Source organism: Martes martes, assembly GCF_963455335.1.
Source record: "Martes martes genome assembly, chromosome: 11".
Classification (NCBI taxonomy): domain Eukaryota; kingdom Metazoa; phylum Chordata; class Mammalia; order Carnivora; family Mustelidae; genus Martes; species Martes martes.
The window spans coordinates 33,021,654-33,041,738 of record NC_137899.1 but is presented as its reverse complement, the minus strand read 5'-3'; the positions used below and the strand labels follow the sequence as shown (position 1 = coordinate 33,041,738).

Below are 20,085 nucleotides of genomic sequence, written 5' to 3'. Positions count from 1 at the left end.
TCAAAAATAAGTAAGAACATCATGGCCATCATATTGCATCTTGAAATATTTAACAGTCTGAACCCTTTTTGTGGCCCTGAAACAAGGATTTCTGGGTCAGGGACAGAGGTATTTGATTCCTATTTGATTCCACCTGTTTACCCCCACAGAAGATGAGTAAAGGCTCCTCACTTACCTGTGAAGTTGATTTTCAGCAAATAGTCCTTGTACAACTTCTTCCCGTCCAGGATCTTCATAGCGTCGCAAAGCTTGGTGGTGTTGGGACAGAGGGTGCGCTGCATTTTGTGTAGGGCGTGAGCCATGGCGTACACAGCGTTCACCACAAACATGATCTTGGATTCTTGCTCGTAGTTGCTGTTGTCGATGGCCAGGTGCTTGTCGCACATGCGCCGGTGGTTCCGCTTGTTCTGGAGGCTGCACTGGAACTTCTGCTCCCAGAAGTCCCGGAACCAGGGGTTCCGGTGGTTGTTGTAGGGGTTGAGGCTCTGGAAGTAGCGGTCGAACTGACGGACGGGGTGCGAGGCCAGCTCCAGCGTGATGGCGCCGTAGGCCACGTGCTCGCTGCCCTTGACGATGCTCTCCTGTGCTCCCCAGCCATCGCTGGCCACCCAGGTGAAGGAGGCATTGGCGCGGCTGGCGGCGGCGATGAGTTCACGCGAGTCATCGCTGCGCATGAAGAGCACGACGACGCGTGCGTTGGGCTTCTGCAGCAGCTCGCGGATCACGCTGTCGTAGGACTTCCGGATGTTGGAGCGACCCACCTTCTCCGCTGTGGCGATGCAGATGTTGCGCTGGCGGGCTTCCTGCTCGAAGGCCTCAATCCCTGTCTCCCCGTAGTCGCCCTCCGAGGCTACTGTGGACACATAGGTCCAGTTGAAGAAACGCAAGATCTCGGCCATGGCTTTGGCCTGGTAGAAGTCGGGGGGCACGGTCCTGGCAAAGTAATCATAGCGCGACTTGTCACTCAGTTTGGCGCTGGTAGACGCGTAGCTTATCTGAGGGATCTGGAAGAGCCTTAGCAGGTTTGCCACCTGAGTGGGTGGGGCGTGGGGGAGGGGAGGAAGGGAGAAGAACTTGTTTTAGAAACCTGGAGGTAAATGGACATGAAAAATAAGTAATACCAGACTGTTGACCCAGCTTCCTTTTCACCTCTAGATCACTGAAGTTTTCTTAGCACATCACCAGATACTTCCCTGGATACTGTGTTTTGGTTATCAGGGAGCAGGTTTCAAGCAGGTAGTTTATGCTTTGGGAAAGGGCATTAGGAGAGAAATGAGAAGGGCAGTCCTCCCTGTCTCCCAGACTTTATGCTAGTCCCCGGGCTACGATCAGCCCTGTTCAGGTGTCTTCTGTGTGGTTGTTTTACGTTTTTGGAGTCTTGCTATATAGCCCAGTCAGGTGATGAACTACAGGGAATTGGCCAAACTGGTTTTTAGAAAACTTGGCTGTGGTTGTATAGAGAGAGCCTGGGTGTTGTCTGATTCTCACTTCCCCCTCTTTTGCTAAAAATGGCAATCTCTGAAAGAGTTTAATTTGGGAACCTTGTGCCACATGGACAGTCCAAATTAGACATTTATTATCTAGGGTAAGAAAAAAAAATGAATTCGTTTTGGTCCACTCCAAATTTTAGGCATATGCTTTTCTAAACTTCTAAAAAGATTGGCCAACATTTTCTTTGCTTTCTTTTTCCTTTTAAAATGTTGTTTCTGTTTGGGCTGTGTGAAAAGAAAGCATAAAAAATGCGATTCTTATGGCATTTTTAATTAAAAAGCAAATAGGAAATATTAAAGACCTTATCAAGAAAGAACCACCTACTTCAAAATTTTAAAACTTTAATAAAGAATTTAAATTTGTTACAATTCACCTACCAGTAATATTTTACTGTTTTTACTTTTTGCATAATAAAAAAGGAAAGTGATGCTAGCATATCAAAGAGCATTTTATGCATTGAATGTTTACATAAATATTATCTTAAAATATTTACATTGTATGTATACTTAATAATAAGTTTGTTTTAATTTTTCCTGAATACTTTGCGTATTCCAAACCCTTCTATCTCTTTACTGACTTCAGCTAAGTTATGTAATATTCTAATTGTACTTTAATCAGAAACAACACTGAGTATTCTGATATACTCTATGAGTACTTTGAAATTTTCCTTCTGGAAATTGTGGTTTCAGGTTTACATTTGACATGTAGGAAGCACAGCTTGAAAAAGGCAGCTGTTAGCAAAGAGCACGAGTAACATAAAACAACTGACATCTGAGTCCCAATTAATCATCATTTCATCTGGCAAAGGAAACCAGCAGCCAAGTTCATACACAGTCACACAGCATGTTGTTGAAGATCTGTCCTGCTATTAAAACCAACACTTGATAGCCCAGAGAGATCAAAAATGTTTTCTATATCTTTTCAAATCCTGGTACCTCTTCCTTAACTACAAAAAGAACAGGTAGAAAATATGGCACTTGCCATGTAAAACAAAGCAAATTTAAGACCCAAATCTCTCTTGCATTTGGTAAAAACTTTTTTTTTTAATATCCTATGATTGGATGAATTCGGGGGCACAGAGGTAAGTGGTTGTGTGGCTGGGTAGCTGAAGGCTTTTATGCCATTTATTTCTTCTTTCGTCAGGAGCAAGAGACCCTGAACACAATGGCCTACACTGTTTCATCTGAGCATAGGAGTATCGCTTGTTTACTCAGCCTGATAGATGTGGGAATAAGAAAGTACTGTCATTACTTCTAGACTGATGATCTGGCTTCCTTTGGATTTATGTACAATAAGAGAGAGCCCTGCCCGTACAAAGGCTTGGCTTGGTAATGGTGTTTCTGGGTGGCACTGGAGAAACTGTCTTCTCTTAATGCTGTAGTTTATTCTCATCTTCAAGTTACATTCTTCACGACCTTAACCCCTCAGGGAGGCAGGAAATAAAAAGACCTGAAAAATGCCCAGAGATATTATTTTCTGGCAGCTAGGAGCCAAGTGAAAGGATCCTAAGCTGCCAAAACTTTCTTCTCCCAGAGGGGTACAAGTAATGAGAAGCTGCTTAAGAAAAGAGTTCTTGTCTGTTGACTGATAAGATCCTGTGGCTTCGTGTCTACCTCTCCAGGAAGTCTGAAAACAATTTTCAGACGAGGTAGGCTGTACAATAGAAGGAACCATGCATAGAATAATGGATGCGGAAAAGATTCCCTGCACTGGGAAGGGCCACAATGAGGTGTAGCATGTTGGGGAGGGTGGTGGGCTAGAATAAAACTGTGATCATTACAATTATTATAATTATTCATAGCATGTGACTATGAATCCGTAGGGTGAATCACAGAAAGACATCCAGGCGGGGAGAATAGGAGAGAAGAACACAAGTGATGTTGAGGCTTGGATTGTCTGTTGTTAGTAGGTGCTTTCTTACTGACATAAAACTTGAAACTAGGATTGGGGAAAATCCAGATAGTTGTCAGCTGGATGTTTCCTATCTCATTTGTCTCAAAACTGGGCATCTGAGGCATTCCTGACTTACTTTACTGGCCATATGGTTTCTCTGAGAAAGCATGAAGGAATAAGGGGAACTCCTACACTGGACATCATTTTAAAAGAAGAACCATTGTAGGATGGGGACGTAATGTGAAATTTTGAGAGAAAGTTATTCAGTTATATTATTAGCAGGAGTGGAGGAAGGAAACCCAGAATCAAGTTACATGTGCTTTAGCAAAAAATGGTTTAAAAGTAGATGTACACTTCTCATGGCCAGAGACTCTAAAAAGGTACATAGGTTAAGAGAAATAGAAAGACTTAAAAATAACTCCAACCATATACAATCATTGCAAAAAAACAGAAAAGACAAGACCTTCAAAGAACCACTGGGTTAGCCTGCATAGGGGCATTTGATTGGTAATGGTACTAGTGACAAGGGATGGGTGCTAGAGGTGTGCCGGGTGCTTGGGCATCCCCATGGATAGCATAAAAGATGGGAATTAACCCAGGAGAAGTAGTGGGACTAAAACACAAAATGTGAAAATGGAATCAAGTGATTGTTTTTTCTGTTTTGTGTTTAAATTATGTTTCAGCAAAAGACTTGGTGAGAAGGGAGAATCATTGGCTGGGGAGAGTGGTTCCAGAATGTGAAAGAAAAGACCTTGTCCTGTCCCTCTGTCATCCTCTATCTCTCCAGTGAGAATGTGTCCTAACCTGGAGATGGTGATACAATTATATGAAAATGTTATCTCACATCAGTGTGGGAGAGAAGACCAAACAGAAACCCATAATCATGTTATTTGAGTTTGCTTCCAGTTCTGAGTTCTGGAAGAAATAGTAGATGAATCTGTGGAATCACCATCAGTAATCTTTGAGAAATCATTATTGAGAGGACTGTCAGAGGGTTAAAAAGGAAGGAGGAAGGACAAATTCAGAAAAAATAAATTAAGAGTGAATAAATCAATAAGCAGGATATATTTTGGTAACTCTCTAGAGTGTTTTTTTTTTTTTTTTTTAAATTAGAGGTCATGCAAGAGCTTAGAAAGACACAGCACCAATTCATAAAGAATGGATTTCACTAGAGAACATCTCAGCATTAGTTGAACAATTTAGGGAAAAAGTGTAGCCCTGGAGGACTGTGACTTCCATAAGGCATCAGTGACATTACTTGGACTCTCGTGGAAAAGAGAAAGTGATAGGAACTGGATGAGAAAGTTGAATATATTCTAAGACAATAGTTTGAAACAAAGTCTGTGTGAGGTGGTCAAGTCAGATTAAATTTTTATCAGACTTTGGGGAAAAAAATATAAATAACCTACAAGATCTTTACATTTTAGAACTGGAAGGAACCATGAAGATGATCTAAGCCATTTGCTTTATAGGTGAGGAAGCTGAAGCTCACAGGGTGAAGTGACTTTCCAGAATTTATACAGCCAATAAACAGAAAAGCTAAGATGAGAGCCCAGTTTCTTGATTTCTCCCAAAGGACTAGACTCTCTCTGGCAATAAGATGATATGACATAGAAAGAGATGTAAATTTCTGGATTCAAGTTAAAGTGACAAAAGTGAACAAAGAAGAAAACTTGGGGGAAAATGAGGTTACAAATGCAAAGTTGCAGTTCAGCACCAGAAATCCAAGGGGAGCTAAAGTCAAAGATGGATTTTTGAGGGGTTTACCCCCTTTAGATATCAGTTCACAATTCCTCAAGAGTGAACAGGGATGAACTATCCCATAGTCCCTATTTTCTGAATTATTGTTTGTGGACTGCCCTATTTGGAAGCCTTTTAAAGATCTTTCATATTTTTAATAGTCCTAATATTTTTGTGCCAGCTAGCATTCTAGTTGTTGTAGATGTATTATCTGCCTTAACTCTCATAACAATCTATGCAGTAGATACTACCATTAGTCTATGGTATAGATTGAGAAACTGAGAAGCAGAGTTTCTCCGGATCTTGCTAAAGAGCCCAAAGGTGATAAGATTTGGCACTGCGGTTACCTTCCCAGACTCAGTCCGTTCTCAGTCCAAGCCCTGCACCTCTGCCATATGTGATTCTTCTCACTACACTATGGCAATGATATATTTCAAGTTATAACATGTTTGTCTTTTTAAAAATTTCTGATGGCATAAACTCCTTGTTTTGAGGGCCATGAGTAATCAATCCTTGTTATCAAAAGTATATATATATATTTTTTTTTTTCATTTTTCAGTCTATATTTTCCTGTGGCTCTGTGAGCATTTGCTTTCTGATTGACCATCTTCAGAGATAACAGCAGTTGTCTGAGAATCCACTGGGAAATTTTAACTGTGAGGTTGAAAGTTTCAAGCTATAAATATCATGATCATGTTCGGCTTCATGATTTATGTGAGAAATACAATGACCTTATGGCAAAACCTATTATTTCCAGGGGCTGGAGAGGCTGCACACAGATTTAATGGAACCCTTTCCCCTATGTGGTGTGTATTAGAGTTTGATATTCGGTGTTTGTACACCTTGGAGTATTCATTTTCTGGCTGGTTTGAATTTATGTAGGACTAGCCATTGCCAGGTTTTCATTGTAACCTGTTAAGTGATAAATATATTATTGATCCTGTTGGCTAAAGGAGAAACATTTAGGATCCTGGGATGCTGGTCCTGGCCACATACTATTATGCACATTGCAGATGATATGGTCTAAAATTAAGATTTCTTGTATTATTCTCATTTTTGTAGTTGCAAGCTGGAGTTATTTAGGATGGGCATCACCTGCAGTAGTTGTCCAAAAAAACCATTGTTACATGTTGTTAAACATCTGACACTGTTTTCCCATTCTTGTCCCTTCCGGAGGAGCTCGGTTCCATGTAGTTTCCTCAGTGTGTTATGTTCTGGGTCTATGCATAAAGTTTACTGCAAATGATGTTCTCAAATCTACATTCTTTTGCACATACTGTTCCTTCAGCTTAAAATGACCTTTACCACTTGTCTGCTCAGCAAATCCATTCAAGGGCCCCTTCTCTGGGAAACCTTTCTTTATGCCTCACCTCAAGCTGAGTTGTGCCCATTATCTGAGACTCTTGTCCTCCGTTATGTATTTTCCTCATGGCACAAATCAAAGTATAATAGTGATTTTTAATTGCTAATTCCTCTACTGGAATGAGAACTCTTAAGGAAAGGGGATGTTTATTGTTAGTTTCTGTTTCCTCGGTGTCTTGTACAGTATAGAGGTGCTCCATAATGTTTGTTAAATGAATGAACTGATGAATGAGTCAGTAGTTTGCTGCTCTCCCATGTAATATTTTCTATTACAAGTGTAGATTTCTGTGGGAAAAAAATAGCTGGCTACCAGTAGGCAATGTAAAGATACTCTCAAACACCATTGATAAATAATTTGCTCTGCAATGTGGATCTTTCACTAATTATGTTCATTCCACTAAAATGAGATGACACATTAGAGATGGAATTGGCTTAGACATTTAGGAATCTGAAGCAAAGGATTTCATACTATAAAAACTGATTTCTTCAAATTATCTCTGTGTCACTAACTAGGAGTATACAAAAGGAAGTCAATATGATATCAACTGGATTGGGCCACTGAACCAGTTCCTTTTGGGCTAGAAAACTATCTTTTCATTCTAAGGGAAACAAACTAAGAGCCTTATCCATGAAACCTTAGTTCTTGAACATCATACACCAAAAGTAAGAGTCCTATAAATGTATATCTAAGGCAGGCTTCAACAAATGAACTGATAGTAAGGTCTGCTGGTAAGGTAAGGTTTTCCTGGAGACAAGTGCTTCCTGTACAAAATACATAAGCAGCCAAACCCCAGAGCTGTCCTTATACTTGCTTACTTATTCTTTCTTGGGATGTTTAAAACTTTACTTTTCCAATAATCAGCAGATTGTGGATGGATGCTACTGTAGGCATCGAAACCGTCCTTATGTTGGGAATTTTGAGTTAAAGACAAATTTATTTGGAAGTTTTACTTCTCCTAACATTTTTTTAGCTAGTCAGAGGGACTCTTCTTTTTAGGATTCCAGGTGTCATGCTTCATTTCAATGATGTTTTGGTCATGAGAATGAAAAAAAGTATGAACTATGGGAAAAAGCTCAGGTAGTCTGTTCTTTGAGGTTGTGAAAAGGGAGTATGAATAGGAAACTTCAGGCCCGCGTGAGCCTGCACATCAGCCCTGTGGTCACCTTTCCCGCTTAGGATATCCATGATGTACCCATTTGAAACACAAGCTTTCTGCCTTCTGTGATGGCACAATGCCAGATATTTTTTTTTTTCAACAGAAGACAAAAGGGATGTACAAATTTAGAGTCTGGTAGAAACAGATTACCTACTCAAATGATTGTCCATTCACAAGGATGCTTTTCAGCACTTTCATTGTCATTGGCTTCTGAGACTGTGCTAATATATTAAAGGGAATGACAATGACTGATTTTTATGTGGATCTGTACTTACCTTAGAGTTCCAGATGGTGAGAGGTATCAAATGCTTACTTTCCCAGAGAAGTGCGGTCTATGGCACTGAAGTATATACACTTGAAAAATAACTCCTTATGGCTGTCCTGGGAGTTAGGAGACTCAGTAATAGACTACATGGGTTTGCCTTTGTATCCTTTGCTATTTACTATCTCTTTGGGTCTGTTTTCTAAGAATAAGTCTATAACTTTAATTGTTTTATCACATGTGCAATGCTGAAAGCTTTGTTTCGTTCTTTTAATTACATGATTATATATAAACCTGGAAGAGAAACAGTGAGTGCTGCACTTTGAACCATCTGCTGCCTCATAACACATGTTATTACATAAAGCAGGTTCTAAAAGTTGTGATGGTAAGAGACCTCAGTGACCCCTCTATTCCGAAGGATAAAGTTGCACTGTTAAGTACAAAATCCCGGATTGGCTTGTATTTTAAACTGCAACTGGAGGTGGTGTAGAGTTGAGAAACTGCCTGAGGAATTCAAGCTGTTCACATCACATGAGTTATCTGCCCATAAAGGATGCCAATCATATTGTTATTATAGAAAGGATTAGTCATTTTTTTTTTTTTTTTTCTGACCGCACTACCTGCAGCACATCTGGGAACATTTTGCATGGAAACAGTTGACTGCAGCCCATGTCTGAAGGCCAGAGATTAATCTGGATTTAGGAAATCACATAATAGAGTGTAGCAAATGCCAGTTTACTCAGTATAATCTGCGAAAGTCACTAACTCTTACATGCTGTGGCCACACTAGGCAAAGGTTCATATTGCCTTTTCCATTCAACAGCATGACTCAGTCCTCATGATTTTGTATAGACAGTCCAGACAAAGGATTCCTTATTCATTGCAAAAACTTACAAAAATGGCTTGAAGCTAACCTGATTTCTATCCCAACCTCCTGAAATCACTGCACTCAACACCTATGGTTTGCAACCTAGACAGTGATACACTTTCATTTTCTTCATTTGTGACAGAAGGATTTATGAATAGAAAGTTTATCCATTTTGACATCTCATAACTGAAATGATATGCAGACCACATAGGATCCCTTAAATCACATTTTTCTTTTTTTCAGGAGACTAGCATTATAAGACATGTCAGGTTTTTCATCATGACAATGGCAGTCTGCATTGGGCAAGTATCTGTCTTGCTCCCTTACTAACAAGGCACTATCTCAGGAATGACTTTGTTTCCACTCTGACTTGGGAAGTACTTAGAAAAAGAACCAGAAGGCATTTGCTCACAGAATCAGTCTGCATCTGATTTTTGCTCCCTTTTCCCTTCGTGAGTTTATTTTCAAGAGGAGTCATGGAATCAAATTCATTTGGGTTCCAGGCATTGACAGTGGGATCAAAAAGTCTATGTCAGATCTGGTCCACAGTATATTGATGTTTGCCAGCTACACCTACAAAAATGTGGTTCCCAGGAAGACCTGACACCAACAGACCTGTTAGAAGCATGTCCTTTAATACCTTGGGTATTGATTTTTGACAATGCCCGATGAGGATCTAACAGAGGCACAAGTTGCAGTGAAGTATATTTTCTGTGACCTGGAAGTTACTTGTATCACGATATGACAAATATGGGCTTACCAATAAGAAAGACATTTCTACTCTTGTGGTTGTTAACCAAAGGCCAAAAGTTGTTGATATGCTTGAGGGGAGCTGAGGGCTGTTGCCTAATTTAAAAAAAAGGTCAGTATTTACTTCTGAGGCCCTGGGGCAATAATTTAGGGTGGAAGATTCTGTGCCATATTATGTGTAGCAAATAGAACTGTGTTATCCGTGGTTTCTCTGTTAACTGTTGTTCCTTCAACAGAGCTGTCAGGGATGAAAGCAAATAGTGTAGTGGTTCAGTGCACAGGGTTGGAATCAAACAGGCCAGCATTTGGAACTCCAGCTCCTTTCCTCACTAGCTTCATGAACTTAGGCAAATTATTTTAACCATTGAGCTTCAGTTTTCCCGCCTGTAGAAAGGAAATAATAGTAGTCTTTCACTTGAAAAGTTACGTGAGGATGTAGTGATAACACATATGAAGTACTTAACTCACTTGCTGGCACTTAGTAAGGGCTCAGAAAGTGATAGAGATGCTGATAATGTCTCACCCTAAAGTCATTCATCCAGCAAACTTTGATCAGTGCCAATGGTACCAGGCAGTATTCTAAAATTTAGGTTTCTGTGATGAGTAATGTACTCCTACTATCTTCCAAGAAATTATAGTCTGGTACGAGACAAGGAAACATTACCAAGGTTTAAGATTTTGAGGTACATGTATACAAACTTAAACAAAACACAGGTGAAGGAGCAACTCATGATGATACTCATGTAAGTCATGGCTGACTCCCGTAGAGAGGAGACATTTAGCCTTGATCTTGAAGGGTCAGTGAAACTTTGCTAGAGAAAGAGGAAAGGAAGTTTTAAGGCAGAAGGAAGAATTTGGACACAGAGAAGTATTTGTTTTAATAGTTTAATTCAGTATTTTTGGGGTAACCAGTGCTCTGCAAGATTTAGTAGAGAGTAAAGAAGAATAGAGGGACTGTGGCTAGACTGCTAAGTGTTTTATATGCTATGCTAAAGATTTTGGACTTTATTCTTTAAAAGATAAAAAGCTATTAAAATTCTTAATTAAGGGAATGGCTTGATCAAAGTTGTGTTTTTAAAAGGCCATAGCGGATGATATCCAACTTGAAAAGAAAGAGTCAGGGAAGGATGATGAAAAGGATAAACATGCATTCCAGCCTTGGCTGTGAGTTCATGTAATCCCAGTAATGATGAATAATTTGTACTAGGAATATCAAGATTGGAGGTGTAAAGAAAAGTTTGAATCCACTTAAAATTGTTTTATTTGATTGGTAGTAATTACTCAAATACTTATGTCCCCTTTGTTATCCTGTTCATGTCATTACGGGTCACTTGAATTCTTTTTGGAAGGAAGCAGGTCATAAATAATATTGGTTGTTGAACAGTATAGAAAGGCTGAAGACCTTTCAAATCCCTGGAAGCATCTCAGAAAAGTGAACATTAAGATTTTCTTGAATGTGGAAATGAAAATTGAGAGTCAGTTAAATAGCCGTCCGTAGAAGTTGAAATTTGCTGGATAGCATCAACCTTTGTTTATTGCTGCGTTTCTTTAAATCTGGTTCTCAGTGATATTCCTTACAACTACTGTGTAAGCATAGGTAGTCTGTGCTTAATACAAACATACAGTTTTCACTTCTATGGAAAGTTACTTTTCTCTAGAAAAATTCGGAACACATTGTAGATTATGTGTTCAGTCACATCTGTTTTCCACATTGGGAAAGCTTAATTGCCCAGTTTGTGTTCTGTGAAGACTCACTGTGAACCTGATGGCAGCTACCCAAGCTGGAGGCATGGTGCCTGGGAGAAACCAACTCGTCCCTGGGATGCATGCCCTGCACATTCAAACCTATTAAGTGATGGCAAATGTTTCAAGATGCTTTGCCATTCTGACCACTTGGCAAGGAAATCTGGTCTATATTTGGAATATAATTTTTGAAAATGTTGCTTCCATTGTATTCTCCCCTGTGTTGCCGGTTCCTTCTATTGGAAGGTAAAGTCAGAGCTGGCAAGAATCAAGACTTTGTCACTAGTAACAGAGGGATTTCCATTATATACCAGGTGGTGATGTCGAAAATAGCAACACCACAATTTTAGTGTCCAAAGTCCTACTGATATACTGCCTGGAGTATCAACGTTTGCTTAGAGTTAAACTGCAAGTGTTTTTGGAACACTATTCTTAGATTTCCAAAGTCCATTAATTAGAAAAATGCTCCGTACATTTTCACCGGCATTTTTCATAGACCAGTAAAAGCACTTCTACTACATTAAATCAATGAAATTTCATTATTATAAACTGCTAAGTGTTGGCTCCTTCCATATTGAAATACTGAGCTTTATGTATATTGATCCATTTAAAAGGCACATGTTTAATGGTATTTGAAAAGAGAATTTTGTATTGTTAAAGCAAAATCATATCTCAGGTTTAGCTAAAGGAGTCCTATTTCAATTAGCTTAGTTCTTCATCTATCTCATAGTATAAAACACCTGCTGTACATCAGGAATGTCTGCATTCCTTGCTTGTCATCCTATGATCTCCATCATAGACATGTGGCCGCAATACAAGCTGGTTCTCAGCCATGGGCCATTCTGTTGCCCAGTGGATGTTGGTCTTGATGGCACTTGTTTCTCACAAGAGTAGTTTCCAAATAAACACATGACAGAGGGGAATTAATTAAGGACTAAATTAACCCTAAAGCCGAGGGAAAAAACAGTATATCTTAGATAATTACCTCTGGTGAGAAAATTCTATGATGTCACAGTGTTAACAAAAACTTTTTTTTTTTAAAGATTTTTATTCATTTATTTGACAGAGAGAGAGATCACAAGTAGGCAGAGTGGCAGGCAGAAAGAGAGAGAGGGAAGCAGGCCCCCTGCCGAGCAGAGAGCCCGATGTGGGGCTCGATCCCAGGACTCTGAGATCAGGACCCGAGCCAAAGGCAGAGACAACCCACTGAGCCACCCAGGTGCCCCAACAAAAACATTTTAAAACTGCTATTGCCTCCTTCCCCATGATAAAGTCCTTGAACAGTGTTGTCCTTTTCTTGGAGGAGAGGAAGCAGGAGCAATGAGGGGAGGTTTCAAAACAATCAGCTCTGTGAGATTGCTTTAGAATGAAAAGTCTAGAAAGGAAATAAATAAAAAGATGCTACCTGAGATAACTTTTGAGTTGGAGTTTTCTGAAGCTTAGGCTATGTGTGTGGATGATCAGGATAGGAGTGTGGGAGGCAGCAGGCTATGGGGATCATAATGTTGATTCCAGCACTTGCAGAGTGATAAAACTTTAACTTGGTACCTGACCTTTATGACCCTCAGTTCCCCTAAGAATTATTTCTCTTGGACTGGAGATGTTAAAAGTTAAAAACAAAAAACCTAACAGATTATTATACTATCAATAATAATACGTACTAAAATCTAAAATGTTAAATGCTCATTATGTGTGAAACACTATTTTTTGTGGGTTTTATGTATTTTCTCATTCATTTAATTCCTACAGTAAGCCGGTAAGAGAGTGCTATTAATATCTCCATCTTAGACATGAAGAAAGAGGCAATGAAGGCTTAAATAAATCCTCATCAGTCCACATGTAGAGTTTTAAATCAGTGAGCTGAAATTTTTCAAGAAAGGCATGACAAAAATATGTAGTTGTAGCATATCTGTGCTGTGATCACTATAGCTGCAATATTAAGCTTACTAATGAAACTCTCATCTTTCCTTTTGTGGTGAAAGACACACTAAAGATGGATTCCTCAATGGATCTCTAAAGTTGTCATTCTGCTTTTCTTGAGGATAGGGTTATGTTTCCTTCTCTTTTGCATTAGCGGTGCACATAGTATGTGGCGCTCCAATGACTCTGTGCGCGGAGAGACTGTGTAGAACTAGATTGGGCTAGGGACGCAGTCCTTACTTTATCTGGAGTGGCCCTGGGTGCCCAATTTCTAAGGTCAAGTGAAGTAGAACCCCTAGAGCTGCTCTCAAATCAAGGCATCTTTTGTGGCACATGTGTGGGCAGTGGAGGAGGGGAGAGTGGGGGAAGACCTCTGTCCCCCATGCTCACTTTGCTGCATCATCTTTCTTTTGCATCAAACCCAGATTTTCAGCTGTCAGAAAATGCTTATTTTGAACTTAGGAACATCTAGACTGATCTAGAATAGGTGGGTCATAGCTGTGACCCACCAATCCAAGATTTGTTTAGGGATTTTCAATTTTCTGGACATGTAGTAGGTTATCATCCTGTTAATTCTCTCAGTTCATTAAAAAAAAAAGTTTATTCTCAGCCTGGTCCTAAGTGCCCTTGGTACAAAGGCTAAAGGATGTGTTTCCTAAACTCAGGTGGCTTATAGTTTGGTGGAAGAAAAGATATGCAAATAAACAATTATACTTAATAAGAGTAGCAGGGGGGTGTTTATGTAGTGGGAACTTGGGAAAGGTTTCTCAAGAAGAGAGGGTTGGAACTGAGAACTGAAGGTAGGTAGGATTTGGCAAGGCCTGCAGACAGCTAAAGAACATTACATTCCAGGTGGAAGAAACACTGTGTTCTCTCTTTCATGAGAGAATGTGCAGATGGTATCTCAGAGACTATGAGAAAGTGACTTTCCAAGGAGACTTCAGAAGCAGGCTTTCTGTTTACACTGATCTGAATGTCTTTTTCCTGCTCACGTCCATTCCTTCCTGCTCATTCTGTTATTCTCTCTAGTCTTCTAGGGCTTATGATGTCAAGTGATACTCGGGTCCTTTTCTGGTCCCTGTTTTATGTATGGATTTGATATTTCCTGATTTGCTTATCCAGGCCTCAGGGGCTTGTAAGATGTCTATTTTTAAATTTTATTTTATATTCTCTCTTCTCCACATTAGCCAGACTCTACACAACAGTGTTCTTGATACTCCTGAAATATAAATGCTTAATAGATGCTTATTTTCTGATAAAAAACGATTTTATGAGAGTCCTAGTTGAATATGTAGGTAATTGAGATGCTCAATTCACTGAGTTCATAAAAGTACTACCATAATCAAGTGAAATATCTGTGGAATAAGTATAAATTTTTCCATCCCACTGTCTGTCTGATACTTGGACACAGCTAACTGCATGAAGGCTCTTATATCTCCAAGTCCGTCGACTGTTTTTCTAATGCTGTTATAATAAGACCAGCAATTCATGTGTGACTCTTTCCAAAGCATTTAAATGTAAATGTAAAGGAGGGAAGCCTTGAGGGAGAGCAGTGCTTCATACAAACTGACCTGTGGTGGGCCACGTTCACAGTGTGGACGTGGGTGGAGGAAAAATAGAATGGTGTCTTGATGTGCTGTCCCCCTCGCCCCATCTAGATAAAAATCTGTGAAACTTACTGCGAGGGATTTAGTCTAAGGAATTATTCTTGTCAGAGACATGATGTCAACAATGTATGGCATGTCCAAATCCATCTCATGATAAACAAGAATGTTACAATGACCCTATCCCATGGTAAGAGAGGTCCTAGGGTGTGGGTATTGCTAAAAATTCTGTTAAAGCACCTGACTATCCCAGTCATGAGAAAGAGGAAGTGAAATGCTCTCAACACTCTCTTCCGTCCTTTCTCTGAGCTTACCTTGTAGATGCCACCTAACCCATGTCCCCATTTGTTGTGAGGTCACTTTGACCCTCAGAGATACAACTGGGTCAATTTATACCTGTCATTTCAGTTAAAATGTGCTCTAGGTTGGCAAGAAAGACTGAAAAAATGATACAGCCTCTGAAAAGGAGTGAGGAACATTTTTTGGAAGGATTCAAGGGATGTTTTTGAATGGAGAATTGAGAAGCTCTAACTACATTCTATTTTAAAAGGCACAAACATAAACAGTGCTTCAAAATGAGTACCATGTAGACAATGGCCAGCTAAAGGCAACCAGTCTGATCCTCTTCTTGAATAAATACAGTTTTCCCTTGAAGTGGGTGGACTGCAGGCTTTCAGAGAAGAGCAGCATCATCTTAAAAATGCTTTGAAAAGAAACTGATTCACCAGAGGGGGCGAATAGACCCCATGTATGTTTGCTAATAAAGAAGGATTTTTGATGCTAGCTTTCATTGATTATCCAGTTAAGAAATCAATACTGTTGTTTCATAAAAAGGACAACCACAGAGTAGTTTGCACTCCTTAATAAGAATGTTGGGAAAACAATTATTAAGGTCTTCATCCATGGTGATACAGCTTAACTCAGCAAATCATTAAGAATTTCCCCTTTCAGGCAGTTTTTACTCCCTGCAAACAATGCCTATTGTATGAGCTAGCTCAGCAGGAGGCATCTCCTCTGCTGACTTCTGGAGAGTTCTTTTCTGTTAGTGAGGAGATAATGAAAGAAGAGGAAGCTGGAGAGAAAACATCTCCTGGAGCAATCCCACCAATAAAATAATCTAGGCTCTCATGGGGAGATTATTATCATTCTCTAAAGTTCTCTCTCTCAACAGGCAATTTCGTGACAGAAAACTGTGCTTTAGTTTGGGACTGGGCACTACAATTAGACGATAGAAGTTTTTAGCTGTGGTGGATTCGTGATAGTACATTTCTACTACAGCTTCACCCCCTTTTCTCCCTCTGCTCACTTCAAGCAAATATACTTTCCAATAAATATTCAGGGAGTCAGAAGTGTTAAAAATAGATGGCAGTGTTGACTGACGTGAATGAATCTTTGTGGACACACTGTCACCACAGTTACCAGACACCAGGGTCAATGATGAGATTCCAGTCCAGGATCAGTAGGTAAGTGTGGGGGTACCCTGAAAAAGCCACTCTCCTAAAATGTTTTCTTCCTTAATGTACTCGAGTACTTTCAGTTCACCGTTAGAAATGTATCACCATTAGAAATGTATGCCTTCGACTATTTGTTTTAAAATTCTTACTAAAAGGTTTGTTTCAAATATGTAATACACTTTAATTCTTAAGTCTATAGCTAAGAGCCTCTAGGACCTCTCTTGATTCACCCTGCCTAGCTGAAAGCAAGGCCCTGTGGGGAAGGATCCCTTGGAAGGTTTTCTGGAGTCTAGTGTGTATACATATGGCTCCTCTCCTAGCTTACTTTGGATGGGACCAGTGTGTGGTCTAGTCAGATCCTGAGCATTCAGGACACCAGGAGGTGTCCTTTTAGGAGGGAATGAAGCTTTCTCTGTACTTCCTCTCCAGTTCACCCCATTACTTGTATCAGGGCCTTTTTCTCTGGCACACAAACATTTGCCACCAATATTCTAATTGGCCTCCAGCATCTCATTCATAATGCGGCCCACGTAGCCTTTCTTCAGTGGAACTGTCATTCTGTCAGTCTTCCTCAAACCCTTTCTAAATGTCGTTTCTGATCTTGTGAGCCATATGAACACATTCTAAATTGTAGTTACTGTTATTTCATAGAAGTATTGTACCTGGAGTCAGATCTTAAGTTCCTTGAGGCCAAGGCTGTGTTCTCTCTTACTTTAGTGGTCTTTCTACTTTGTTGAAGTGTAGGACACAGAGAAGGGGATATATACAGATTGACTTGATGCTGAAATACATGGGGTTCCAACAGTGATTTGGCCATGGGGGGAGCCATGGAATTGGTTTTAGGTATGGCTCTTCCACTGACTTCCTATCATTGTGGGGACATAATAGTCACCATTTATTGAATCTTAGTGTTTTGGTGAGGCATTTCCCACAGATACTCTCAATTTATCCTCTCAACAACTTGTCAAGATAAATGCTATTTTGCTTATATTATAGGTGAGCTAGTAAATGCTGGAGTTGGAATTAAAACCCAAGTCTTTCTGGTGCCAAAATCGATATCCTTTTCATTATAGTGTGATACTTTTGGTTTCCTTATTTACGTTATGGAGACAGAACATATATCAGCATTTGTGACTTTATGGTGATATTGACCAGATGAATGAAATAATAAGCCAGGTCCTTTGATAATTAAGAAGTGGCTTCTTCCCTTGTGAACTTGTACAGGATTTTAATAGCCCAGATTTCTTTTTTTTTTTTTTTTTTCTAAAACAATCTGCCCTTGTTTTGAGGAGTACATAGGCAGTAAATGAAAAAAATTAGATTTAAAAAAATCTATGTGCCTGGCACAGTTTGTTAATTACTTTGGATAAATAGTTATTTACACATCTGCTGTAGAATGTTATTTACTGCACTGGGAGAAACTAAGGTCAGAAAAGTGTATATGTAATCCCTTACCAGTGCTAATATTGAGTATAACAAAATTTATAAAATGATTGACACTCATTTGGTGAAATTATTATTGAAAGATGACAGATACATATTTTTTAGTTCTCTCTTCTCAAATAGCAAATTCCATCTCTTCTGATCCAAGTATAGAAATAGTGGCAAAATTAACATAATATGCTTTGAGATATATTATATTTTCTATCCACCTAATGAAGTCATTAGGTTTATGAAAAACCAATTATCCTAATTACTCATAATATCAGGGTGTGTTCTGAAGAAGGAAAGAAATTTGAAGTACCTCATTTAGAACAGTACAGAATTTTAAATGCAAGGAATCTGTGAGATAGAAATAAGGTTATTCCAATGCAAATAGAGCCAATTTCAGCGGTTTGTGACATATAAAGACATGAATGTAATCTGACTTCCTTTAGTTCTTATGGCTTTGATTATAGTAATTTGGTAGGACACAAAGTACATGACTTAGAATCTTGGATTTTTATTACTGTGACACAAAATATTGAACTGCAGCTAACATACAGGAATCATATGGGACGGTTGAAAGAAAAAAAAGTATGCAAGATCCGAGTTCTAGTTTTTGAGCTACCTATCGATGGGTGTTTTCATGAAACCAGTCTTTCTGGGGCTTGGGAAAGTGTCAAGTTTGAGTTAGACAATTTCTTAATTGTTTTCTATCTCTAAAGTTCTGTAACCCTAAAAGTGAGCATTGCTAGAGTTTGAATAATATATTCCTTCTTTTCCCAACAAAAGTAAGAGAGCTGGTTATCAGCTTTCTCTCTAATTTAAGTTGCATGCTGAATTGTTCCCTTTTTTTCTTTATGGTAGTCATTTGTGGCTTTTCTATGTACATTTTCAGATTTACACCATGAGAAGTTGTTGACGATTTATCTCTGAACAAAATGATGCCTTAGTGAAAACTAGTATAAAAAAATAGAGTTTAGATGTTATTTCTTCTTGTGACAGATTGTATCGATGGATTCAAATCACCACACCACCTTATTCACACGTCCTTTGGTGATATAACTTTGCAGCACTTGTGCTGTGGGCAGGACACATTTCTCTGCTTCGTGACTCTGGGCTGAGCCCTGTCTGTTGCTTTGGCTAATGGGCTGCTAGCAGATACAACACAAGCAGGAGCCTGGAAGGGGCATGTGCAGTGAAGTTTGCATTCCCTTGCACCTCTGCCATGTCCCTGAGAAGAACTCGTTTGGGCTAGCCCACTGATTCGAGGTGGAGGGTAAGGGACAACCTAGAGTATAGCCACCCATAGCTGAACCCCACCTCAACTCATTCCAGTTGATCTTCAGAATTACAAACTATAATAATAAATAATTGCTTTTTTAAGTCATTCAATTTTGGAGTAGTTTGCTATGCTACAGTAGCTACCTGATACACTTCTAAACAATTTTCATTGCTAGAGAAACGTTCCTTCTGCAAACCTGTCTTATAAAATACCCAAAGAAGTCATCAGTTACGTTGTTAATATTATCCATTAATGAAATCATTAGAATATTTTCTTTTTGTTTCCCTGGGACATAGAACCAAAGAGACATAGCATTTTAGCAATAGCACTGGCTGATCTTACCTGTATGGAAACACTGCTGTATGAGCCACCAATGACCCCTGCAATGAGCAATGGAATATTTTCTTGAATGGCGTAGGATCCATCAGGACACATATACTCAGCTTCATCCACTTTAGTCAAAGATGCCCTGACAAATTCCAGTGATTGCTCTAATGCATAGGTATCCCTTGAGCATGTGTCCAAAATGTGTACACCCAACTTCACTCCTGGCAGCAAGTAATTGTCTTTGTTGATTTCATCAATAGCAAACAACATGGCTTCCAGGCGTTGGATTCCTCGGTCTTCATTGATTCGCCCACATTCTTCAGTTCCAGTGCCTTTTTCATTAATAGGAAACAGACCCCCTAAAACAAGGTCACCTTCTATTTTAATCTCTCTCCTCAGGAAGTTATGGTCTCCTAAAGAGAGTAAAAATCCCTTTGAAAACAAAGCTAACGTAAGAACTTGGAGTCTTGTCAACATCTTCATGAATCCTCTTTCTGTACCTCTGGGAGATATCAATAGATGAAGCCAATGTTGCCCGCTAGTCTTCCTCTCTCATTTCCAAACTGGATCTTTGGCCTGTCCTTCAAACAAGGGAGGAACAGACTAACAGAGCCTGTCACCAAATTCCTAAGGAGATAAAAATTATATGAATAAAAATGGTAAAGAAAACAACAGTGATTACATGGATGGCCCCCAATCAGACCTTTGAAGGGATCATGACTCAAGTTAGCATTTAGCAAACACACACTGCACCACTGCGCCACACCTGCACCAGGCACTCTCCCACAGATACCCTCACCCAGTCCT

The 20,085-nt window shown here is 39.4% G+C and overlaps 1 protein-coding gene across 2 annotated transcripts in view; it reads right to left on the bottom strand.

The window, feature by feature from the left end:
* Window positions 1–19,761, bottom strand: part of GRM3 (glutamate metabotropic receptor 3) — a gene marked incomplete at both ends in the record, with an annotated part of 95,270 nt that extends 75,509 nt beyond the window's left edge. For both annotated transcript variants that reach the window (XM_080819014.1, XM_080819013.1), the window contains 2 exons: window positions 176–1,031; window positions 19,294–19,761. In XM_080819014.1, the coding sequence (XP_080675140.1) occupies window positions 176–1,031; window positions 19,294–19,761 (1,324 nt within the window). The remainder of the gene's footprint in view (window positions 1–175; window positions 1,032–19,293) is intronic.
* Between the last annotated feature and the right edge of the window lie 324 nt (window positions 19,762–20,085).